At 43.5% G+C, this 26954-nt stretch overlaps 1 protein-coding gene across 1 annotated transcript in view; it reads right to left on the minus strand.

The window, feature by feature from the left end:
- Positions 1-26954, minus strand: part of COL11A1 (collagen type XI alpha 1 chain) — a 274848-nt gene that overhangs the window by 158236 nt on the left and 89658 nt on the right. The window contains exons 9-14 of the mRNA XM_075002237.1: positions 19135-19197; positions 16779-16820; positions 16323-16385; positions 14980-15054; positions 5537-5620; positions 4217-4273 (exon numbers count right to left, since the gene is read on the minus strand). Of these exons, the coding sequence (XP_074858338.1) occupies positions 4217-4273; positions 5537-5620; positions 14980-15054; positions 16323-16385; positions 16779-16820; positions 19135-19197 (384 nt within the window). The remainder of the gene's footprint in view (positions 1-4216; positions 4274-5536; positions 5621-14979; positions 15055-16322; positions 16386-16778; positions 16821-19134; positions 19198-26954) is intronic.

The raw sequence follows: 26954 nt of genomic DNA on the forward strand, positions 1-26954 counted from the left end.
TTAATGGAAAAATAGCTATTAATGCAGTTCATTCTCTAGCCTTTGCATACAAAGAACTGCCAGTGCTTCTAATATATAAACTATTGGTGTAATGTATTCAGGACTAATGATAATTAGAGCTATATACAAGCAATATCGTATCACTCTTTACAGATGGATTCTATGTTACCATTGTTACAGAATTGTAATGACAGTATGTACTGTTTGCAATTTTCTGCTCTCTTCATGTACCTACGTGGAAATAGGCTATCAATTGGTTTGTTACCTTGCAGTGATTTATTGTGATTCATTATAAACTGTAATGAACTTTGCCTAATTGTGATCAGCCAAACGCCAGTGTGTGAAACTGTCTGCTGGGAGACAATGGCAATGCCACTGACTTTGGGGCCGTGTCTACACTAGCTCCCTCCTTTTGGAGGGCGCATGTAAATGATGGATTCTGGAATATGCTAATGAGGTGATGTCATGAATATGCAGCACTTCATTAGTATAATGGGGTAGCCACGCACAATTTGAAAGTGCCACTTTTGAAACGCACACCACCTGTGTAGAAGGGGGCCTTTCGAAAGAACCCCCGGGACTTCAAAAGCACCTTCTTCCTAAAACAACATGGGAAGAAGGGGCTTTTGAAATTAGAGGGTCTTTCCGAAAGGCCCCCATCTACACAGTCAGTGTGTGTTCCAAAAGGGGCACATTTGAAGCACGTATGGCCAACATTATGCTAATGAGGCGCTGCACATTCATGACAGCGCCTCATCAGCATCTTCTGAACTCACTCATTAACATGTCCCCTCTCAAAGAGGAGGCTAGTGTAGACATGGCCTGGGAGAATTATGCCAAAGATATGAAACATATCTATTTCAAAGTTACAATGAAAGCCCAGAGATTTTAGTTTGTGGGAATCGAGTGAAATTGTTTATTTGTGTTTTTATTTTTATTAACCAACACTCAGCTGAAGCCACTCTGTTTTAGCTAGATCAACAGAAAATGCCAATTTTGGGGCTCAGCATAACTTGGTGAGGAAGCTACATGATTACGGGGCATCGGGCACCAAGCCAATACAAGTTCCAATCTGCAGGTGTGACAGGATTCCCAGCAGTCTGTAAAAAGCAACTGCAGCAGCCAAAGATCACTGATGTACGAGAACATCCAGCCAGAGCCCGTTTCCCCCCATGTATACTCTGTGCACTATGTGCTGGGAGTGGGATGACACAGAGCCACTCTGCTATTTTTATGTACCCTGAGATTTCCCAGTTCACAAAGCTGAAAGAGGGGTGCAGCAAGTCAGTTTTTTGGCTCTTTTGTGCCACTGAAGGCTGAACCTCTTTATTCCATGACTCTCGGTCTGGCAACATCCCTGGTCTGGCATGGTCAGGGGCTCTGTAGGTGCTCCAGTTATGAAGCAAGGGAAAAACTGGCACAGCAGGACCAGGGATGTTTCAGGACAAGAGAGCTGGGCTGGCAGCTAGGAGCAGAGCCATGGGCTGAGGGCTAGCACCCAGGATAGGACCTCAGTGACTGCAGCTGTGGCAGGAGCCTGCAGGTGGGGGCTGCAGGCCAGCAGTGTGAGCAGGAGCTAGGGGTCCAATTGAGAATGGAGCCCAGATGCTGGGGCAGAGTGCCAGGAGGCAGGAGCTGGTGGCTGAAAGTGGAGCCCTGGGGCTAGGAGCCAGTGGCTTGGCACAGATCCCAGAGGACAGCAGCAGAGCCGCACAGCCAGAGTTAGGGGCAGCCAGGGCTGGAGGAGCCTGGTGTCTGGGGTTGGAGGCCAGCAGGAGAAGGGCTGGTATTGACTTGCCCTGCTCTTGCAAACTCTCAGGCTCAGGACCATAAGGGCCCAAGGCTGCCAGATCATGGAGGTGCAATCTGTAACACAGAACATGGCAGCAATATTAGGGCTGAAAGTCTGTTCTGTGGATTGTACAGAAGGTAGGTAAGATAAGATGTGATAGTTTGCTCAAGTGCCGCTCCTACCTGCTGATGAATATTTCATCCTGTGAACTATGAATTAAGGAGGGAGATGATGACAGGAGGAGAAAACTGGAGATAGAAAGATGGAGTGGGAGAGTTGATTTAATCATGATGTTACAATGTTGCTACTCAACCATGAGCTATTTATGGGGTAGCACATGAAAGCAGTTAAGGGCCACAAAGATGGAAGAAAAGTGTTTGTACTCCTGATGTTATAATTACACAACCTCATGAATGTTTCATGTGTACCTGTTTGACATTAATAATCTGCTTTGCTACTAAACAATGTTAAGCATGTTTTGTGTATATTTTATGACTAGATGTTTGTTTTATGTCATTGTGAGAAATCTGATGCGGTTCAATAAGGAGAAGTGTAGAGTCCTGCACCTGGGGCGGAAGAATCCCAAAAATTGTTACAGGCTGGGCACCAACTGGCTCAGCAGCAGTACGATGGAAAGGGACCTAGGGGTTATGGTGGATGAAAGGCTGGATATGAGTAAACAGTGTGCCCTTGTTGCCAAGAAGGCTAATGGCATACTAGGGTGCATTAGGAGGAGCATTTTGAGAAGATCTAGGGAAGCAGTTATTCCTCTTTATTTGGCACTGGTGAAGCCACATCTGGAATATTGTGTCCAGTTTTGGGCCCCCCAGTATAAAAAGGATGTGGATTTGCTAGAGGAAGTTCAGCGAAGGGCAACAAAAATGATTAAGGGTCTGGAGCACAAGACCTATGAGGATAGGCTGAGGCATTTGGGTTTGTTTAGTTTACAGAAGAGAAGACTTAGAGGTGATTTAATAGCAGCCTTCAACTTCCTGTGAGGGAGCTCTAAAAAGGAGGGTGAGAAACTGTTCTCAGTGGTGTCAGATGGCAGAACAAGGAGTAACGGTCAGAAGTTGAAGAGGGAGAGGTGTAGGTTAGATATTAGGAAAAACTACTTCACCAGGCGGGTGGTGAAACATTGGAATACGTTGCCTAGAGAGGTGGTGGATTCTCCATCCCTTGAGGTTTTTAAGTCCCGGATGGACAAGGTCCTGGCTGGGATGACTTAGTAGGGGTTGATCCTGCTTGAAGCAGGGGCCTGGACTAGATGACCTCCTGAGGTCCCTTCCAGCCCTATGATTCTGTGAGAGTTAAACTTCCTCTTTGTATTGCAGTCCATCCATTGCTAAAATACATCAGCTATCAAACATCATAATCACAAAACTGGCAAAGTTTAACCTTACTGATAAAGCAGACTAACTACTTCTTTCCAAACCAAGTCAATTCTTTCCAATATAGATGCTATACTTACTGTGGAGAAAAACCCTATTGCCTGGATCCAAGAAGATAAATGTAATCACCTGAGATAATTTTAGAAAAGATTTGTTTTCTACAAAGCCTACAATCTTGGTTGCAACAGTTATTTTATATTGATGTTGGTATAATTAAATGGCTTTTTGAAACATGGTGATGGCTAAATTATAATATTTTGTGGATTATTTGAGTCTACAAAGTATTCAGTGCCTAAAAGAGGAAATTACAATTACATGATTGATCAGGTTAATTAAAAACTACAGCAATTCCTACCTGACTTTCCACTTTTATTGTACTTGCTGTACTTTTACAATGTGCAAAGATCACTGTGGCAAACTTAATGGTGAGCTAAAAGCTATGTGATCTTGCTGTTAAAAAGGTGTCATTTTTGTCCCCTGTACTATGCAGAATAGGTACTGAACTCAGAACACATTTTTCAATCACAGTGACAGGAATATCCTTCCTAATCATCCACTATTAGTCTGTAAGCCATGTTCAGCCCCAAAGAAAATAGACACAACTTTCTTAGAAGCCAGTGGGAGTTCTGCCCTTTTGCAGTAATGACCTGTTTTACCTAAGATAAACTGGTAAAGTTACTCTGTAACATCCCCTTTCAGTTCCTAATATTTACCACAGGAAACTCTCTGAATACTGCCGTTATCTAACAGCAGAGGCTTGTTTAGTTATATGAAGCAATTACAAGTTTTGAAGTATACTCTACCCATACATATAAAAGTTAAATGATATAACTTAAATTAGCTTACAGGCTGAACTACAAACACAGCAAAAAAAGAAAAAAAAAAAAAAAGGTCTCAAATTCTGGCCTTAACTGTGCTAATGAAGTTCCCAATTTGGTAGACTATATTGATGTAAGTGAGAAAGGAATTTTGACTTGCACTTTGAACACTTTTAATGTGTATTCAAATTTTTATCCTTTTTAATTTAACATACCACAGGACCTGGTCTTCCAGTGAGTCCCATGGGGCCTGGAGGCCCTCTCATAGCGATCTGTTAAAAATGGGGGAAAAAAACATATTTCAACAAAACCTACAAAAATACATAACATACATTGTGTGGACAGATTATTAGTAATTCTTTCCTACTAGGGGCTGGTGATTAAAATTAACTGCAAGTTCATGGGTAGATATTTATTATGCTGAGCATAGCAGCTGACAACCCATATTTAAAAGTGAGAGAAAAAGTTATCACAATTTTGATGCATAAAATATATTACTCAGCAACTGCCACTTTCTATTTTCTAAATTAGACTATAATAGACTATGCATACAAAGTTATACTAGACTTTGTCCTTTACTCCCAGCCAGAATAGATAAACCTTAAATCAATAAATTTCAAGTAGGAATAAACATACATAACCTAACTAGACTTTTGTCTATACAGTTCAGAAATGTTCATCTATTGGACTTAAAGAAGTTTTTGTATTTCAAGCTACTCTCTTCTTTTCTATTTCACCCTTGTGAGTTATTTTTTCACTTAAACCACACAGTGGCTATGTCTACACTAGAGAATTTTGTTGACAAAATTGGTGTTTTGTCAACAAAACACATGGAGAGTCCACATTTCCAGGGCATTCTGTTGACAGTAAATTGACACAATGGGGCTCTTGCATCAACAGCATTCTGCCACTCCTCCCATGAGGCAGAATGCCTCTGTCAATAGATTCTGTTGACAGAAAGCCAGTCTGGACAGCCGGCCAGGGTGCCGGGGGCCTCTATCAACAGACAGGTCTTCTGGGACACTGGGAAGCCGTGCCTGCTTCTGGTTGGCCACTCTGTTGAGAGAGCGGCTGGCAGTCTGTCTGCTCTCTGTCAACAGAGCAGATTAGTCTTTTGATACACTTGGCAGTCTGGCCACAATCTGTCAACAGAAGTTTTGTTAGAATATGTCTTCTGACAGAAACTTCTATTGACAGATCGCTCTAGCGTAGACATAGCTAGTGAGGATGAAGCATAATAATTTCACTATACATATATGCATCTCAAAGATCATATTACATTTTCCAGAATGAAGAGTAATATACAGGGAGGGCCTACAATAAACTGTTTTGGATGGATCATCGGCCTGTCATCCTAAATTCCTCCACAGCTCTAGTCAGATGCTTTGCCACCATGCTGAAGAGGCAAGCCGATGAGATTTGGATGTCCTCACTTCACAGTTATCCTCTTAACATTCATGTGGGAATCAATGTCTTGTGCATTTATATAACACTGTATTTGCAGCTTTGCTTTTATTCCAGTTTAGCCTTCTTACCCTAGCCTGCTGAAGAATTGCTTGGGCTTGAGCTTCTTGAGCAGAGATTGTTGGGCCCTTCTCACCATCTCCACCGAAGCGGAACTATAAATATCAAAAAAACAAAGAGAATTTACCATTCAAAAAGTTAGAAATATACATGTTGTTCACTCTTACTACAGAAATCTGGTAACAGGCCAGATTCTTCACTCCACTTTTAAACTGGCGTCACTCTGATAATGTTAACAGAGCAGAAAATAAGACCCACTGGTTCCAGAAGATATACTATCAAAACAAAAAAGCAGTTCAGTTGCACTTTAAAGTTCCAGGAGAGTTATTGATCACAGAATTTGAACCTAGTTCTGCTCCCATATAAATAAAGAGAAAATTTCTGTTGATTTCACTGGAATCCTTGACTATGCCTACACTAGGAGCATCTGTCTACAGAAGTTACTGTTGGAAGAGATGTTCCAACAAAACTTCTGTCGAGAGATCACATCTACACATTAAAGCAGATCAATCTTTTGACCTGCTCAGTCAATAAAACAGCCCCCTAGAGCATCTACATGGCTTTTTTTGTCAACAGTTCCTGTCAACAAAACACATTTAGCTGGGTCTACACTAGACAGTTTTGTTGACAGAAGGGGCCTTTGTTGACATAACTCAGGGAGTATCCATACACTCATAGCATTCTGTTGAGAAAGTCTCAACAGAACTCTGCATTTGCCTTGACAATATTAACCCTCAAAAATTTGAGGGGTAACAATCTGTCAACATAGCAATGTCGACAGAAGTGTGGTGTAGACACTTCTGTCGACAGAGAGGACTTCCAGTCACTGGGCAGTCCTCTTTGCAGAGTCACAGTATCTCTGTTGACAGATCGCATCTCATAAACGCAGATGGAAAGAGCAAGCTGCTCTGTTCATAGAGAGCAGTCACGCTGCCCTGCCCTCTCTCAACAGCATGGCTAACTGGAAACTCTGGAAACAGGGCTGTCTGGGATACAGGAAGCCCTCTCTCTTGACAGAACTGTCTACACAGGCACTTAGTTGAAAACACACTGTTGACAGAGGTGCTGCTCCTGATTGGGAACAGTGATAATATGCTGCCGACTGAACACCTGAGTTTTGTTGACAAACTCTTCACAGAGCACTTTAGTTGTGTAGAACCTGAGTGTCTACACATGCCACTTTCTCCGAAACTGGCATGCTAATAAACAGCCCAAAATATGCCAATGAGGCATGGATGTAAATTTCCGGCACCCCATTAGCATAAGGTAACATGATTTGGAGTCCAGAAGACACTCTAACAGACTCCAAAACGGAGTGTAGGAGCGTGGCCCCCCGTGGGTCTTCCAGAAGGAAGTACTCCTTCTGGAGGTCCCTTCTTCCCCGGAAGAGCGTCTTCCAGACTCCAAATCATGTGACCTTATGCTAATGAGGTGCCGGGAATTTACATCCACACCTCATGAGCATATTTTGGGCCGTTTATTAGCATGTCACCTTCAGAGAAAGTGGCAGGTGTAGAAACAACATCAGTGAGTTTTGTTGACAAAAGGGCTGTTCTGTTGACAGAAGCTGCCCATGCAGACGCAGCCTTCGTGTGTAGATGCTCCACAAGTTCTGTTGACAAAATCCCAGTTTTGTCTACAAAACTCTCTAGTGTTGACATAGCCCTTATGTTTTCATGTATGCAATGAGCCATTTAAATGCCAAATGTGGATGGAGATTGCATTCCTGTTTTATGCCAAAAAATGAAATGTCATCAAAATCAACTAGTACAATGTAGCAAAAACAGAAAAAAATTACTTTAGTTAGTAGGAGAAATGCAATTCAATTCATCTCAAGCTTTGATGTGAAAAATGGTTTGATCTCTGGTGTGGAATATTTTGTCCCCTTTCTTAATGTCACAGATTAAGTGGATATACACAAGGCTTTCAAACAAGAACTCAAATATTCTTATCTAGATTGATAGCTTCAATTATTATTGTATATCACATAACATACATAGAAAATGCAAAGCAGACTAATATTCTAATGGGTCTACATATAAAACCTTATTGCAAAATAGTTTATTTCATTATTTTCAATCTCCAAATGTAGTGTATCCTAACAGGGTGGTGATCAGATTACTTTGCGGAGACAAAATGCTGGACCATAGCAATCCCATCTTCTGTCAATGTCTAACTTCCTCCAAATTCAGCTGAAAATTGCCTTCTTACCAGAGCCAAAGTTAGAATATTCAATCTGGTCATTAAACATTTTTATTGCTACATTGCTCCAAATATAAATGTTGTCCCTCCACTGCAATCACATCATTATGCAGAGGGAATGGTTTGTGAAAGGGTCAGCAGCTGTTTCTTTGGGTAAGCAAGCTTCTGGCCTCATCACTCCAGAATCCTGTTACAGAAGTGGAGCCCCTTTCTTCACATTAGAGTTCATGTACAGTTGTCAAACTCTACAATGTGTTTCATATGTAGATCTGTGAACTTTCTGGTGAATTCAAACACTATATTAGATGAGGAGTGCCTAAACACCTCACATGATGTCCACTTTCCCATGTTACAGATGGCGAAACTAATGCTAAGGCTGAGTCTACACTACAGCTACATTTAGAAAGGACACCGTTCAAAAGCAAAGGTTGAAAGACGACCATTCAAAATCTAGCATCCACACATCCCAATGGGGAGCGAAGGTTCGACCAGCCCTTTCAAACTTCCCTCACTGCACTTTCGAAAGAGAGCGTCTACACATCTGAGAGCACTCTATAGAAAGAAGGGGGGCAGGAAGCACCACAGGCAGGGTCACATGGCAGACGAGCCCTTCCAGGGTCACCACCTGCAGTCCCTTTAAACAGCACATCCACCCCAAGCCCCGGCCTGCACACGCCGAGGGCCAGCAACCTGTTCCCAGGCAGGCAGGGAGAGTGAGCCAAGGAGGCATCCTGGGCCCTCATGAACCCCAAGCAGCTCCCTCCCCGCGTCAAGGTTGTGGCCAGCACACTGGCCACGGTCCTGGCCACCGTGCACCAGTGGCTCCTGGTGGCCACCCATTAAGACACCCTCCTGAAGGCCATCCTCAGGGCACAACATCCCCACCTGGTCCCCTGTGTCAACCACCTTTTGTGGGGCTTCCCCACAAGCAGCAACTGGTGGGGATGGCTGGTGCTGGAGGACTGGGGTGATGACCCGTGGCTACAGAACTTCAGGATGACCAAGGGGACATTCCTGGAACTGTGCCACCAGCTCGCCCCAGTCCTCCAGCACCACGACACCTGCATGAGTTCGGTGCTCCTGCGCTAGAAGAGGCTAGTCATCACCCTCTGGAAACTGGCCACCCCGGACAGTCACCGATTTGTCGGCCACCAATTTGGGGTGGGCAGAGCCACTGTAGGGGCTATCGTCAACGAGGTAAGCCATTGCCGGGTCATACCCACACCATATGCAGGGAGCAGGGGAAAGGGGGCACCCAAGCAAGGGGCACCACTGGGGACTGGTGGGGCATCCCCTGCCAGGAACCAGGGTGGGGAGAGGATTGGTGTGGACATCACGCCCCAGGCCACACTCATTAGCATGCCTCTTCCCCCACCCTGCAGGTCATCTGGGCCATCAACAAGGTGCTCCTGAGGCAGCTAATCCATGTCGGGGACCTGGATGACGCCATGTAGGGCTTCCAGGAGCTGGGCTTCCTGAACTGCTTCGGCACCCTGGACAGCACCCACGTTGCCATCAGGGCCCCAGAGCACAGTTGCGGGACCTATATAAACCACAAGGGCTACTGCTCCGTGGTCCTGCAAGCATTCGTCAATGCCAACAGCTGGTTCCAGGACATCTGTGTGCGCTGGTCCAGCCACACTCATGATGCCAGGGTGCTCGGAACTCATGACTGGGATGCTGCATGGCTGAGGGGACCTTCATCTCCTGGAGGGAACTGCCCGTCGGGACACCATGATCATCATCATCATCATCAATAACCGTGGACTCAGTGCCTGATGATGTCTGATGCCTCTCTCACTATTTCCTTCCATCTTTCCCTGTCCAGTGCAGAGTGGCTCAGTTTCTGTAGACTAGCTCCACACCAATCTACTACATCATCTATCCATTCTCTGTGGGATCTGACTCTCTTATTCAAACCGTCCATTATGCCAAATACTAGGGTCTTGATTTTTTGTTTCTTCATTCTGCAAATATGCCCAAATAGTTGTAGCTTCCGTTTTATAACCTTCTGCAGCAGGCTCTCCATCGGCTGTATCTTCCTATATAATTCCTCATTGGTGACATTCTGCATCCATCCTATTCTCAGAATCTTTCTATAGCAACTCCTTTTGAATGCCAATATTCTTCTTTTTGAATCTTTCGTTACCACCCATGTCTCACATCTATACAGCATGCTGCTGAATACACACATTTTCAAGATGCTCAGTTTCAGTCTGAAGCTAATTGCTTTGCTTTTCGAGATCTTATCCATCACCTTCAAACTCGCTCTTGCTTTCGCTATTCTAGTTGCTATTTCCTTTTCACAGTCTAGATCATGTGTTATGTTGCTCCCCAGATATGTGAACTTCTGTACATTTTCAAGTTCAATACCATCAACGCTGATCTTCCTTCCTATTTCCTTATCTCCAAATACCATTGTTTTTGTTTTAACGATGTTCATAATCAGTCTGTGCCGCTTCCCTTTTTTGTTTAACACCTGCACTGTTTTTGGTAGCTTCTACTCATCTGCCTCAATGATAACTATGTCATCTGTGAACATCAAGTTGTTAATTCTTTTCCCATGCACAGATATCCCTTCTACCTTTTCCTTGATCTTGTCCCTCACTCTCCCCAGATGGGCGATGAAGATATTTGGCGATATTGGATCTCCTTGTCTCATTCCTCTACTTGTTTTAAACCAATTTCCTAACTCCCCACATGTTCTCACTGCTGCCTCCGCATTGTCATTGATATCCTTCAACAACCCTATCAGTCTGCCATCCACTCCATGTGACTCCAACACTGCTCAAGTCACTTTCTGACTATGATGCAGCCCTGTATTGTGGTGGATGCGGCCTACCCCTGCAGGCCTGGCTCATGAGGCCATACACAAGGCACACCCAGCCAAGACAGGACCTTTTTTTAACGAGCAGCTGAACTGGGACCGAACAAGGCTGGAGGTGGGCCTGGCCAGTGTCCTGGCAGTGGTCGGGGCCTGCTGCACACTGCACAACCTCATTGTGGCCAAGCCCGAGCCATTTGTGCAGGAGTGGGCCACCAAGGCGGGGCACGGGTATAAACAGCCCCTGCTGCCCCGTGCCACCACACCCAGCAGCTTGAGGTGTGGATATTGGAGGCCCTATGCCAGGCCTTCGAGCAGGGGCCACAGTGACCCCTCCCACCTTGCACACACACATCCCCCACCACCACACATGCACAGGGGACACAAGGTAGAACACAAAAATAAATTCTTTACTGACAAAACTGTGTGCCTCCCTGGTTTTGAGGCAACTATTTATGGGGCGGGGTGGAACAGGTAATGGGGGGCTAGGGGTAACTATTTACAGGGGTGGAGTGGCCCTCAGCAGGCCTCCTGAGAGCCTGGAGGGCCTCCGTGGGGGGAGGGGGGGTAGCCCTCCAGGGGGCTCGATGGATGGGATCCCTGTTGCCTGTGCATGGCTGTTCCCCCCCATGTCCGGGTGACTGTTGGGGCTGGGCCAGGGAGAGCGGCATGGGCAGGTAGGGTGCAGCTGGGGCAGGGTTCCTGTGGGCTCCCTGGGGTTGACACGTGGGGAGTGAGGGGAAAGGGGCACAACCTCCTCCTGGTCAGCCCTGGCCAGCAACATGCAGGCCACCTGAATAAGGTCAGCTGGGGGCAGGTCAGTTGGGACCAGGGCAGCAAGGTCAGGCATCTGGGGAGGGTTCACTGCAGGGGGTGGGGTCAGAGGGCAGACCGGGGGGAGGCTGGAGCGGGGAAGGCGGCTCAGTAATAAGCAGATGAGGGACGGTGGGGTGGAGGTGGGAGGGGTGGCTGCGGGAGTGGGTGGCAATGGGACAGCAGCTGGGACCAGGTGGCCGACCACAGGCTGGGTCGGGGCATCGAGGTTCACTGCCACCCAGTCCCAGGCCTGCCGCTCCATGGCTAGGCACTCCTGCAGCACACCGGTAAGGTCCTGCAGTGCTGCAGTGTGGGCAGCTTTCCACAACTCCTCCTCACCACCCTGGTGGCACTGGCGGACAGCCTAGTGGCAGGTCTGAGCAGGGACAGCATGGGGTCCAGGCCGCTCTCCCTCGCCCTCAGTGGAGGGGCTGGACCAGTTGCTGGCTGTAGGAGCTGTGGAGACAGAAGTGGAGTAGGGAAGGGGCAATTAGTTCCAGACACAGAACCCTGTTCCCCTCCCGCCAAAGGGGGCCCTGTGATGCCCATGTCGTGAGGTTCCCTGCATGGGTGCCTAGGGCATGGGCTGCCCCCACACAGCTCCCTGGTCCCTCCATGGCTGGCCAGCCTGTGGCGCTGTCCTAGCCACATGGTGCTGAGTGTCATGCGTTGCCCCCTCCCCCCCCCCAGGCCTAGGGAACCATAGCCATTTGGGGTCCATGGGCCTCAGGACAGTGGTCACGTGGGAGGGCTGCGGCGTGCCAGCTACCTGTGGATCCCTCCAGGAAGTCAGGTGAGGCATGGGCAGATGGGGCCTTGCTGGGCACAGGCAGATGGGGCCTGGCTGGATGGCCCGGATAGAATGTTGATGACAAGGGCCCCCTTTCTTGAGCCCTTGTCATTGTTAATGGTCTCCAGCCTCCACAGGTGCCTGGTGACAGCTGCAGGTCCGGGACGATCCTCCCCTTTGGTCCCCATCTCAGGATCCTGCTAAATCTCCGGGTGCATGGTGTCAAGCAGCACAGCCAGGGGTCTTACCTCCTTGGGCCCAAGGAGGCGGTCCAGGTCTTCATAGTAGGGCAGGTGGTGGGCACTGCCCTGACCACCCATCCATGTTCCGGGCCCTGCAGTAGCCCTGATGCAGCTTTTTCACCTTGGACCTCACCTTGGCAATGCTGCTGCATTCCTGTGCTGGACCCCTCTCTGCTGCAGGACCTTCTTCTCTGCCCAGCAGGTGAGGAGGTCCCACAGCTTGGTCTCTATCCTAGAGGAGGCCCGGCAGTTCAGAGGCTGGCTCCCCTCCTGGGAGTGCTCCCCAGTGTCTGTGGGGGGGTCCCTGGGGTGGGCAGGGGTTGGGGCACTGGCTGTGGTGCCGGGGAGGGTGATGGGCTGGGTAGAGCATCGTCACAGGGAGCATGCTGTGCAGCAGTGTGGGCTCCCGGCTGCCTGAACACTCTCAGCTTCCTGCCTGAGGGTTTCTGGGAGCCTGCTTCCTTAAATGCAGCCGCATTCTGGAGTCAGAGAGCTCTGCTTGTGCTGTGAGCAGTGCCGCCACCACGGAGGAGTCCCTCTTTCGAAAAAGCAGGCCGCAGAGTATCTACACTTGCTCTGTTTCAAAATAATCTTCGGAAAGATGGCACACTCTTCCCACCTCGGGAACAGAGGACCAACCAAAAGGTTCCCCCATTCTTTCAAAGTTACTTTCGAAAGAGCGAGGTGCGTGTGTAGATGCTCCGTGGGTTATTTCGAAAGAACGCAGGTCTTCCGACCTGAATTTCGAATGTACTTGCTAGTGTAGACGCACGCTAAGAGAGTTGATTAAGTCCTTGCGAGAGTCACTGTCACTGCAATGATGAGAATGTAAGTCTGCCTTGTTTTTCTTCCTCTGCTTTGCTCACCAGAACCAATGTACTATGCAGAAGTAGATGGGATGGAGCTTGTGGCACCCAGCAGCGAAGGTGACATGAGTGTCCTGAGAAGAAAAGATCCTCACAAATGCAAATTTCAAAAACTGAAGGACACATATTATGGATCCAAGTCCTGGGTGGCTACAATGGGGACCATAAACAACTTGTGCTTTTCAGGATAATTGCAGTGACATACTTTCAACTTCAGTGACTGATTTATGTGTTGAAGGCTATCTTTGCAAAGAGAAGAGCTAAAACATTTTTTCCATAATAACTGAGATTTCCCTCAATACTTAGAGGTCCCCTGTACAGTAAGAAGAGGACGAGACAAATAAAATGTTACAAAATTTGTATTTTAATTATTGCAACTTGCCTTTTTGGTTTGGCCTTTTAAACAGGGATACAGTGGGTGTAACAGGTTTTAACTAACTAACTTTTGGACAGGGATACTTTTTAAGAAAACTACCATTACTGGTGCAGTGTCACTGATGCTAGCAGTGGTGGGACCAGTGGTAGCCAGGCCATCAGATTTTTATCATTTATGTTCAGCATAGGATTAGATAACAAAGTGGTAAAAACACCAGCAGCTGGGTGTATCAGCATACCAACTGTTCCTAGCAAGGCTGGCAATGTGTGTGCATGCCAGAGATTTCTATAAATTCTTTTCTGTAGACAGTCTTTTGAATAATGCAGTCTAAGGAGTGGTTAGGGCAATGGGGCTATGCCTACACTACAGCCCTCCTTCGAAGAAAGTTCCTCTGGAAGATCTCTTCCAAAAATCCTTCTTTTGAAAGAGCACATCCATACACAAAAGAAGCAGATTGAAAAAGCAATCTGCTCTTTCAATAGAAAGCGTCCACATAGCCCCCGCTCTTTTGAAAGAATGGGCCAGGAATAATAAAGCCTGGTGCCATGAGGACTGCTCTTCTGAAAAAAGGGCCCATGGAGCATCTACACATGCTTTCTTTCAAAGAAGCTTTCAAAAGAAGTTGTCTGTCCTCTTTCTTACTAACCAGAGATGTAGTTCCCAAATATTCAGTAGTATAACTGTAGCTACATCCAGTAAGCATTTCTATCCATCACATCTTGCCAAATGTACTTCATTGTATTTGCCATATGTTTATTAATTCCTTTGATGGCAGCTGCAGCACTTCATTAGGATTTACACTGAATTGCCCTCCACACCAGTATACCATATTAGTTTTTGGCTTCTTCCTGCATCCTGTGGCATTTTGCTATGGCTTCTGTGAGAGCAGAACTGGCTTGAATATGTTCACACAGAAAAAGTTAATCTTGAAAGGTTCTGAGTGTACTATGTGGATGAGATATGAAGGCAGGAAGCCTGGCTGGAGTGGCTGTGGCTTTCAGGTGCATCACAATGAAATAATTTAATACAGGTAGTGGAGAATATATAATTAACAGTTGAAAAGTATGAAGGTATTTTAGCATGCACAGTTCAATCACTCAAGATCAAATTTGGCTAGGAAAACCAGGCAAACAGTTTTTCTCATGAAATTGGTAAGTATTCTTCAAGAATCACAAATGGCCATGCTCAGAAAATCTCTTGTTGTACATCTCATTTCAAAGACAGAACCTGCTGTAAAACAGGATATTTGATTTATCTTTTCCATTCATTCCCCATGTTTGGAAGCAAAAGCATTACTTACTACAAGAGTGACCACTTTGTAACTCCCACAGGACTTACCGGCAACATTAACATGGTACCTGGGGGCCCAGGTAAACCATCAGCACCTGGAAGGCCAGGCCGCCCAGCTGGCCCCTGTGAAATAAAAAGGAAATGAAGATTAATTAGCCTTGCTAGTTACAGTGCCATGTGTATTCATCCGTGTGAATTGTGCATATATTGTATGTGTGTGTAAAAAAAGCAGATCAGTGCAGAAGTCTGAATCAGTGTTAAATAGATGTGTAAATATGTGGGTTTTGGGGAGGCCTTTGGTTTAGCCAGAGATGATATTCACAACATTTAGCTATAGTTAATTAGGGAAGCACTTAAATTGGGGCTCTTCTTTGTTGTGTGTGAACAATTTGGTGCATTCTCCTCGGAGCTACAGCATTTATATTTACAGAGATTGTAAGATTGGGTCTTTCCTGTTGACTTTGTACAGCACCAAGCACAATAAAATTCAGGTCCAGAACTATGGCTCCTAGGTGTTGCAAAAACCACAAATAATTAATCACTCTGCATAAAGATTAGTTCTGAGACTTTGAAGACATTCTTTTATTATCTCTGAGTTTAAATTAAGTTTAAAAAGTGTCTTAATAATTGCAGTGCCTGATGTCAGACCTCCTTATTGTGACACAAAAATATCTTAATAATGAAATAAACTTCCCAGATAGCTGAAAAATGTTAGTATCTTTTGCCATAGAAATATTTCCTTAACTGAATGCCTTTGGGCTGTTTTAAAATTTACAAAAGGCTTGTGTAAACAGAGACCTAAGTAATAGCTGCATTAAATACATGAGTTTAAAATGGGCTTGATCACACCTGTTCTTTCAAGAGCCATGGAATACTAGCTAATAAGCTATCTTGTCCTTGCTACATCCAAGATCGCAATATTTCAGCATAGCTCAACAGACAGCACCCATTATTTCCATCATTTCAATGAGGATTTTGTTATTATATATCATCATATTTTTTTCTGTCCTCATTTGAATGACCTATTATTCAAACATTTTGTGTAAATCTCATTCAAATTTATACCAGAGATCTGTAACTGGATTTTTATAATTATTTTATTACATTTAAAAATCATTCAACTAAAATAAAACAGTGAAATTTGAGTTAGATTGAAATCCTAGAAGTGTATTACAGAGACATTGCTTCTTTATGCTGGGTTTTCATTATGTATTGCTACTTAAAATGAAGTATTTTGTCCAGATCTTCAGCTGGCATAAACTTATGCAGCTCCATGAATTTCACATAAGCTATGTCACTGTTCACTAGCTCAGAATTTGTCCCATCAACTCCTACCATGATCAGTGTGAAATACGCCATTAATAAACTGCACGATCAATATTTTGACTTACCCTCTCACCAGGATCACCTGGAGGACCTGTGGGACCCTGTAAACCTGGGGGACCAGTAAGACCCTATGAAGAAAAAAACCAGACCATAAAATGGTTATGCTGAATGACTGATAGTAGTAGTGTGCTCAGTCTAGGGAAAAAATGTGCTCAAGACCTATAAATTATTATCTCAGAATAAGAAGGCAGATTTTTGTCTATATTTATGTATGGCCAGTTTTTCAAAATTCAAAACTTTCAAAAAGCTTCTCACCACCTCAGGGATCCCACTGAATGCATTTGAGCTAAGGTTGTTTGTAAATCTTGCCCTAGTCTACTGTACTGAGTACATTCTACATGTGAGAAATGATGTCTCTGGTTTTAAGTATGTCACTTCATAACTACTGAAGACAGTGGTCTCTCTGAATGCACTAAAATTAAATAACGTAAGCCAACCAAAATGAGAAAATATCCACTTACAGGAGGTCCTGGTGGTCCAGCTGGTCCTTCAACAAGCATTCCCTACAGAAAAAATGACACCAGACCATTACCTTTTGGAGAAAGTGTAAAAAGCAAAGAATAAATAAAAATCACAAAAAAAAATGTCTAAAGAGTCTTTTGACATTAAAATCCTTCTGGTCTCACTTCCATACTCAACTGTACATTGTCATCTGAGCGTAAGTAGTCCACTCTTCTTAACTACTAAGTTTAATATTTTCTCTCAGGAACCATAATTTGTACTTTTCACTGAATCCACTGGAGCAAGTAAAATAATTGCTCAGAAGTTTCCTAAATTCCCCTGACTGTCACATTTTCTGTGACATCAATTTTCAAGGAAAATTATTAGCAGAATAGATATAATGGTAACTCATAGGTGCTGATTTAACACTATACTCTTTTTGTTCCATTTTATGCAAATTAGGCTGGGTCTACACAGAGCTGCTCTCTTGGCAGTTCCATGCTAATAAGCAGCCTTGCAATTGCAAGTGAGTGCTCATTAGCATGGTCCCTTGGCTCACTAGCTAAAATTCAGGCATAAGGGGCTAGCAACAGAGGGGCTTTTTGCCGGTAGGGGCACATCCACACGACCTCTTTACTGCTGGTACCCCTTTCTGCCAAGAGAGAGATCTCGTGCAGCTATGCTAATGAGCCGCAGGACCATGCTAATGAGCAGCCATTTGCAATTGTGAGGCTGCTCATTAGCATGGAGCTGCCTTGAGAGTGGCTCTGTGCAGAACCAGCCTTACAGTTTGGTGATGGATTCCAAGGTTATTTACTACAGTTAGGAAGGAGTTGAACAAAAACTACAGAGAAGCTGTCTGATACAAAAACATGGTTTCAGGAGAAGGTCAGGGATGATATCATAAGTGTGTGTGTATGCATGCATAAAACATCATGGAAGTGTAAGTTACAGTTACTGCAGTACTGCAGTACAGGTTGAACCTCTGTAATCCAGCACCCCGGGGACCTGGCCCGTGTCAGATGAGAGATTTTACCAGATCACAGGTGGTCAATATTGTCTAGCAGCATAACCAATATTTCCACTGCTTACTGGACTCTGGAAATTTAGGGGTAAATTGCAGCTAAATAACAGCACAGAACACTGAGAATTGTAAACAAACTCCATGAGACCACAGGAAGCTTGGCCACAACCATTACAACTGGTCATCCAGCTAATTTAAATCATGCCAGATTACAGATGTTGCTGAATGACAGAGTTTAAAATTAGAGAGGTTCACCCTATAGAAGCTTTAAAAATATTGGGTTTGCTTCAGAAGCTTCCTTTTTACACACTGTTGTGGGAGTTTGTTTAGCATTGTATGCTTTATCCAGCCTTACAACAGATATTTCCAAAAAAGTACTGCTAGAGAATTTACGTGTAGCAGTGAGTAATGACAGTAGTGTATACCAAATAGATATTTTGTGGGCTAATACAGTATGAGCTTTTCCACGTCATTGTTACTGTGCTTCATTCGTGACTCGCAAATCTTTCTCTCTAACTGTAATTTATGTTTTTGACCAGTGATTTAAAATAACACTAAACTTTGGTAATTTTGTGATACAAACTGCCATTAAAACCTCATTTAAATTATCACACTTATTTACATGCCGGTCAAATGAATATTTGGAAAAAGACATCCAGACTTCCAGAGAATTAAATGACAGTAGCATTCAGCTTATGCTAGTCTCTATATAAAGTTAAGGCAAAATGTTCCAGTAAAAAAAATCAGTTTTATAATATTCATCTAAACTACAATGCTTCAACATAATTGCCTTCAAGTACAAGCTGCTTCAATGTCCCTATTGCTATTCACAGCAGAGAAGCATTCATTACACTGCTGTTCCTTTACGATTATTAGTGCTCACAAATTTCAGCGCAGGATAAATAATCACAGCATCCATATGTTGCATCATCATGGTGCTACATGACCCTGTGTTGCTATCTTTATGTATTTGTACTACAACATCAAAAACGAGTGTTTTATTAAACCGACATAAGGGTTTTGTTTGCTGGTCTCATGGTACGTGGGGCAGTTTGATGAAAACCATCCAGGTTCAAGTCTTCTGAGGCTATTTATCCCCTGTTCACAAGAAGCTGTGGTCTGTCATAGAGACTAAACAGTTGGCCCAGTGCATGGCAGAAGGAGAAGGCATGACTGTAGAGCTCTTTACCACTTGTGTTGCCAGTTCACAGAGTAATACCGGGGAGCACTGGAGGAAATCATATATGATATCCTGAATTCCTATCCTTAAGTAACATGATTTGGTACTGATGTAAATTTGTATGAAAAACACATAGTAATTCAGAAAGGAAAATCTCCTCTTATGTACTTACAGGTTCAACAACAGCTGGTTCTCCCTTCTGTCCTTTTTCTCCATAAGCACCATGCCCAGTCACCTGCCAAGTACAAAAATTGACAATATGCATTGGGCCTAAAAACTTTGTGCATTCTAAAAAGTACAGACATTGTTATTTTAAACTGAAGCTGGATTGGATCGTACCACAAAGAATGTAACACACACACACACAAATCTTATCTTATCCTGTAGCATCTACAGCAGTGAAATTCCCAATGACTTTTCAGTGTGACTTTTCATTAGGACTATGTAATAGATCCTAAAACATTGTGTGTGTATGTGTATGGTTGGTCGGTGAGGGGGAGAGTTAATAAGCTTATTTTTATATATGATGCTGCAAGCGACATGATCCTGCAGCAAATACAAGCTTCAGAAGGGAGCTGTACACTAAACCAAATTACTTGGGAGATGATTGACCCACTCTGCTAGAGGAGAAAAATGTTCATGCTCTGAGGTTTGTAGATGTAGAGGTGCTGTGGGTGTGTGTGAAGGCAAGGAGGTTTTGTAAAATGTCCTCTTGCCCCTTGAAGTGCCGCAATGTGCATCCATACTGCTCTCTATGCATCACAATCATGCCTTCGAAGAAGTGGGAGTTGATATATCCAGACACCTTGTTATCCCATGAGTAGTGGAAATCAGAGATGGGGGAAGAGGATAAGAAAAGATGAGTTACTTGTTTGCCCATCTCCCCTGATTGTCTTGGATATCATTTAATTTAACTGGGCCCCAGCTTCTTGCAGGCCAATGTCTCCATTTTGTAGATGGGTGACTGCTACTTCAGTCATACAGTCAGGCTGTTTCTCAGAGCTCTCCTGTTAGTTAGCCAAGAAGGAACCTGTATTTCCCCCATTGGGGTGTCACTTGCTATGTCCCTACTTTCATTTCTTGTTGTACAAATGCTGTATACAGCACCACTTCTAGCAAGAATCTGTGACTCCATTCCTTTAGTAGGAAACGAAGCTGAGTAGCCATGAAAGCATTATCCAGCTATCTCAAGAATGGCCAGTTTTCCCTTTGGAACATATGAATTAGCTTCTGTCATTTCAGAGCTCTTTTCAGATTCAGCACAACAAAGTGTGCTGGGACCAGGTTCATGTTCTCAGAGCTGCAGAAAATAAGAAACCGATGGCATAAACTAATGCCAGAATGCAGTTAGGAACAGCACAAGCTGTAAACCAGGCACAGCGAGCACTGAGTTTTGTACAATTCATATGATTTATAATTCTACCCTTTTCAATTGCCTCCCACCCCAATTAGCTGTTTTGAACTTGAAAATTTTCCAAGCTGGAAGTGTAGATTTCTGCACTATAGAGGTTTCCAATACAATTCTCTTCATCCTTGCTGGTTTTGTTTTTGTTTTGTTTTGTTTTATGATTGACACAGATATCCAAGGGCATCAATGCATATCTGATGTGCTCAAATAACAGTACATTGCAGACTATGACTCTCATGTGGTATAAACTGGAAATGATGCCATTGATTTCAACAGTAACTCCACTGATGAAAGTGAGAGCAAAATTTACACATATGTTCAAAACATAATTCAATTAATGACATTAAAGCCCTAGTTTAAAGTGAGGAGGGCTTTAAACTAGGTTTGACGGGGCAGGGGAGCAAAGCCTGCAGGTAAGTGGACAGCATGGATACCTGGGAGATGAACTTGAAATGGGAGGGAGTATGGGCTACACTGGGAGAGTAAAAAGAGGGCCAGGGCAAAACTGGGAGGCAAGACCAAATCAATGTCTGAGATGCCTATATACAAATGCAAGAAGTATGGGAAATAAACAAGAAGAATTGGAAGTACTAATAAATGAATACAACTATGATATCGTTGGCATCACAGAAATTTGGCGGGATAATACTCATGATTGGAATGTTGGTATTGAAGGGTACAGCCTGCTTAGGAAGGACAGACAGGGAAAGAAGGGAGGAGGTGTTGCCTTGTATATTAAAAACGTACACACTTGGACAGACGTGGAGATGGACGCAGGAGATGGACGGGTTGAAAGTCTCTGGGTTAGACTCAGAGGAGTAAAAAACAAGGATGAGGTCCTACTAGGAGTCTACTACAGGCCTCCTAGCCAGGTGGAAGAGGTGGATGAGGCTTTCTTTAAACAGCTAACAAAATCATCCAGGGCCCAGAATTTGGTGGTGATGGGGGACTTCAACTATCCAGGTATATGTTGGGAAACTAATACAGCAGGGGACAGACTGTCCAATAAATTCTTGGATTGCATTGTAGACAACTTTTTATTCCAAAAGGTTGAAAAAGCTACCGGGGGGAAGCTGTTCTAGATTTAATTTTAACAAATAGGGAGGAAATTATTGAGAATTTGAAAGTGGAAGGATGCTTGGGTATAAGTGATCATGAAATCATAGAGTTCACGATTCTAAGGAAGGGGAGAAGGGAAAACAGTACAATAGAGATCATGGATTTCAGGAAGGCAGATTTTGGTAAACTCAGACAGCTGGTAGGTAAGGTCCCATGGGAAGCTAAACTGAGGGGGAAAACGACTGAGGAGAGTTGGCAGTTTTTCAAAGAGACATTATAAAGGGCCCAAAAGCAAGCTATCCTGCTGCGTAGTAAAGATAGAAAACATGGCAAAAGACTGCCTTGGCTTAACCAGAAGATCTTGCATGATCTCAAAATAAAAAAGGAATCGTATAAGAAATGGAAACCAGGACAAATTACAAAGGACGAATATAGGCAAACAACATGAGCATGCAGGAGCAAGATTAGAAAGGCTAAGGCACAAAATGAGCTCGAACTAGCTACAAGTATAAAGGGAAACAAGAAGGCTTTTTACAAATATATTGGTAACAAGAGGAAGACCAAGGAGAGGGTAGGGCCATTGGTCAGTGAGGAGGGAGAAACAGTAAGAGGGAATTTGGAAATGGCAGAGATGTTTAATGATTTCTTTGTTTCAGTCTTCACTGAGAAATCTGAAGGAATGCCTGACAGAGAATGCTAGTGAAAAAGGGGTAGGTTTAGAAGTTGAAATAAGAAAAGAACAAATTAAAATTTACTTAGAAAAATTAGATGTCTGCAAATCACCAGGGCCTGATGAAATGCATCCTAGAATCCTCAAGGAGCTGATAGAAGAGGTATCTGAGCCTTTAGCAATCATTTTTGGAAAATCGTGGGAGATGGGAGAGATTCCAGAAGACTGGAAAAGGGCAACTATAGTACCCATTTATAAAAAGGGAAACAATAACAACCCGGGAAACTACAGGCCAGTCACCTTAACTTCTGTGCCAGGAAAGATAATGGAGCAGGTAATTAAAGAAATCATCTGCAAGCATTTGGAAGGTGGTAAGGTGATAGGGAACAGCCAGCATGGTTTTGTTAAAAACAGATCACGTCAAACCAATCTAATAGCTTTCTTTGATAGAATAACGAGCCTTGTGGATAAGGGAGAAGCGGTGGATGTGGTATACCTAGACTTCAGTAAAGCATTTGACACGGTCTCACATAATATACTTATCAATAAACTACGCAAATACAACTTAGATGGGGCTACTATAAGGTGGGTGAACAACTGGCTGGATAACCGTACCCAGAGAGTAGTTATTAATGGTTTTCAATCCTGCTGGAAAAGTATAACTAGTGGGGTTCCACAGGGGTCTGTTTTAGGACCGGTTCTGTTCAATATCTTCATTAACGATTTAGATATTGACATAGAAAATACACTTATTAAGTTTGCAGATGATACCAAGCTGGGAGGGGTTGCAACTTCTTTGGAGGATAGGGTCTTAATTCAAAAGGATCTGGATAAACTGGAGAAATGGGCTGAGGTAAACAGGATGAAGTTTAGTAAGGACAAATGCAAAGTGCTCCACTTAGGAAGGAACAATCAGTGTCACACATACAGAATGGGAAAGGACTGCCTAGGAATGAGTACAGCAGAAAGGGATCTAGGGGTTATAGTGGACCACAAGCTAAATATGTGTCAACAGTGTGATGCTGTTGCAAAAAAATTAAACATGATTCTAGGATGCATTAACAGGTGTGTTGTGAACAAGACACAAAAAGTCATTCTCCCACTCTACTCTGTGCTGGTTAGGCCTCAGTTGGAGTATTGTGCCCAGTTCTGGGCACTGTAGTTCAGGAAGGATGTGGAGAAATTGGAGAGGGTCCAGAGGAGAGCAACGAGAATGATCAAAGGTCTAGAGAACATGACCTATGAAGAAAGGCTGAAAGAATTGGGCTTGTTTAGTTTGGAAAAGAGAAGATTGAGGGGGGACATGATAGCAGTTTTCAGGTATCTAAAAGGGTGTCATAAGGCAGAGGGAGGGAACTTGTTCTTCCTTGCCTCTGAGGATAGAGCAAGAGGCAATGGACTTAAATTGCGGCAGGAAAGGTTCAGGTTGGACATTAGCAAAAAATTCGTAACTATCAGTGTGATCAAACACTGGAACGAATTGCCAAGGGAGGTGGTAGAATCTCCATCACTGGAGATATTTAAGAAGAGGTTAGATAGATGGCTTTCAGGGATGATCTAGAAAGTGCTTGGTCCTGCAAAGAGGGCGGGGGGCTGGACTCGATGGCCCCTCGAGGTCCCTTCCAGTCCTACTCTGTATGATTCTATGATTCTATTATTAACTACATATGATAACCATAATTCTCCATCTAACTGTTTCTACAGTTGTATGCAGACATCTAGACCATTACTTTTTTAATTATTTCTGCAAGCTAGATGTTTTGAAACTTTTCTAACACTTTACAGACTGAAAGTCTCATTACGCTCCAGCTCCCTCAATTTTTTCTTTCTGTCTTTTACTTATGATCTTTCTGGCTATAGAATGCTGGATATAGCTCTCTCTACTACTGCCAATATTGTCCTGAATTAGCCAAAAGTTCCTCTGTACCGTGAATCATTGCAGTCCTTTCTCATAGTAACTGACTGTGCTGTCCCCACAACAGGAGAGTGCAGGTCATAACTGTGTAACTCTGTGGTGTGTTACCATTACACTACATCACCAATCCAGCCTGTTCACTTTGAAGGTAATTTCACTTAGGGCACTTCTACACAGAGCTGTTCTCCCCGCAGCCCCATGCTAATGAGCAGTCTCATAATTGCAAATGGCTACTTATTAGCACAATCACGTGGCTAATTAGCATAGCTGTGCGAGATCTCACTACTGCCAGAGGCTGCTGCCATCAGTAAACAAACGGTGAGGATGTACCTCTGCTGGCTAAAATCCCCTCTACCACCAGTGCCTTATTCCTGCAGTTCTCTCAGCAGTGAGATCTTGCATGGCTATGCTAATTAGCCAGGTGATTCTGCTAATGAGCAGCCATTTCCAGTTGCGAGACTGCTCAGAACACCTCTATGTAGATGTGTCCTTAAACAGAAATACTTTGGGAGAAATTTTTAAAGAGTTAGTTGTTTGCATTTTGCATGCATCTGAGTGCAGGTGCCTCTGAGACACAGATTATAGCCACAAATCAGGGTATGCCTACAAAGCAGCATTATTTTGAATCAAGCTATTCCAGAAGAGATGTTTCTGGAACGGTTTATTTCAATAAAGCTGCTACACACAAAATGCATTTCAAAATAGCCCTCAGCTATTTCAAAATAGAGCATCTACAATCCGTAGCTCCTATTTCAAAATAGAGCCATAAGTCACTAGAAAGACACCAAAGCTCAGATATGAAAATACGGCTTGGTGGGAAAGGAGGAGATTTTCAAAAGCATCAAGTTGAGCAAAAAGCTTGCCTCCCATATAAAGCCTATAGCAGCTGGATCACTAAACACTCAGGTTATGGTTACAGTACAGTGCTCTGTCAACAGAAGTCACTGTTGGGAGAGTTTTCCCAACAAAACCTCTGTGGACAGAGTGCAGCCACACACAAAAGCAAATCAGGAGAGAGCCTAGCTCTGTCAACAAAGCAGCCTGACTGCCTGGCTAGTCTCTCAATAAAACAGGCACCCAGAAGCACAGCAGCAGGACTGTCCATTGTTGTGGTTGCCCCATCTATCCAGAGAAGGCCCTCCCAGAGCAACCACACAGCTTTTTGTCAACAGAATCTGTCAACAGCAACATTATGCCTCAAAGCTTTGAGGCAGAACGCTGCCAGCAAAAGTGCTGTGTTTTGCCAGGATACTGTTGACAAATTCCATTTTGTGTGCAAATGCTCCACACATTTTCTCAACAAAACCCACTAGTGTAACCACAGCCCCATACTTTTGAAAACATCACCCACAGTTAATGTAGTGATACTCAGATGATGTGAGATGAGCTTTGATTTTCATTAAATATTTATATTTGGGATTGTAACAACTGCACCTTTTATAACTTTATTATTAAATGTTACTGAGAGCTTAAAAGGGGCTCAAAAATAACCAAATCCAACTGTTTCTTAGATTAATACACTGTAAAACTTCTTGATGCATTTAATCTGGCAAGGTTTTAGCAAGTGGGGTAGTTAACCCTTTGCACTACAATCATTACCTTAGGCCTCTAAATGGACACACAATGAAATATTAAACAACTCTCCCACATAATAGTTTGTTTTCAAAGAATGAAGTAGTACATTTTCTCAGGCACTGTACTCTCATGGAACATTACACTCAAGTACCACACACCATGTAATCACCTGCCATTGATTTTTGCACAAAACTGCCTTTGATGCAGAAAAACGTCAGGACATGGCCCATCAGCTTCAAAATGTATTTGCCTATATCTTGAGTTTCATGTACTTGTACTTTGAGTGCCAGTAAAAATATCACCATACATCACTCCAGATACCACCACTACTTGTAGTATCTTCTCAGATATGAATATGACATATCTTGGAATTATAGACTGGCACATGCTGTCTTCAGTAAAACACAATGGCTGTGTCTACACTCGCTCCCAACTTTGAAGGGAGCATGGTAAGTAGGGTGTCGGGAGTAAAGGGACTTAGACGTAGCCTGGGCACTTCGAAGTACCAGCGGGTTAGCTGTGGCTACACGCAAGCCAACACTTCAAAGTTTAACACTTTGAAGCTGCCACAGGAGAGAATTAGCTTAATGAAGTGCTGCATATACACCTCAGCACTTCACTAATAATCTCCCAACGCCCCACTTACCATGCTCCCTTCAAAGTTGGGAGCTAGTGTAGACACAGCCAATATGTTTTTATATTTGATTCAAACATGTGGTGTGTTTTTCTTTGTTTTTTTCTTTGTTTAGGTAGGGGGTCTAAAACTCCCTGGTTTTAGGGAGTTTAAACCTCCTAGGCTGTTTTAATGACCCAAAAACACTTATATGGATGTAAAATTTCATATTTTGGTAAACTATTTTAGAAAACCATCATTATTTTGCCCCTCTATCAGCTTCCCAATATATCAGATTAAAAGAAAATATTTGCATTGGCTATATTAATATAGAGAGAAATAAAATGATCTAACACATCTATCAAGTCCTTGTACATACTTCTGCTTGAAACTAATATTGTCTTTGTGCTCACATGGCACTTTATTTCTACCAGGAAAAATAGATTTTATAAAAAAAAATATGTGCAAATGTTCTGGCAATTTTAATGCCCCAATTCTGCAAACCTTACTTGTGGTAAGAGCACTTACTCATGTTATTATGCCATCTGTGGTTTATGGTACTACCTACCTGAATAAGTGCTATTCGTTATAAAGAAAGGTTACACAAGGAGGATCCAAGATTTCTTTTTTAAAAAATGTCTTTCCTGCTGAATGGATATTTCCTTTGATTTTTACTCAAGCTGTGGACCATTATCTTTTTAAATAAGGTATGACACAGCAGAGCCAGAAAATCTAGCAACAAATATAATAAT

Source organism: Carettochelys insculpta, chromosome 9, assembly GCF_033958435.1.
Source record: "Carettochelys insculpta isolate YL-2023 chromosome 9, ASM3395843v1, whole genome shotgun sequence".
Taxonomy (NCBI): domain Eukaryota; kingdom Metazoa; phylum Chordata; order Testudines; family Carettochelyidae; genus Carettochelys; species Carettochelys insculpta.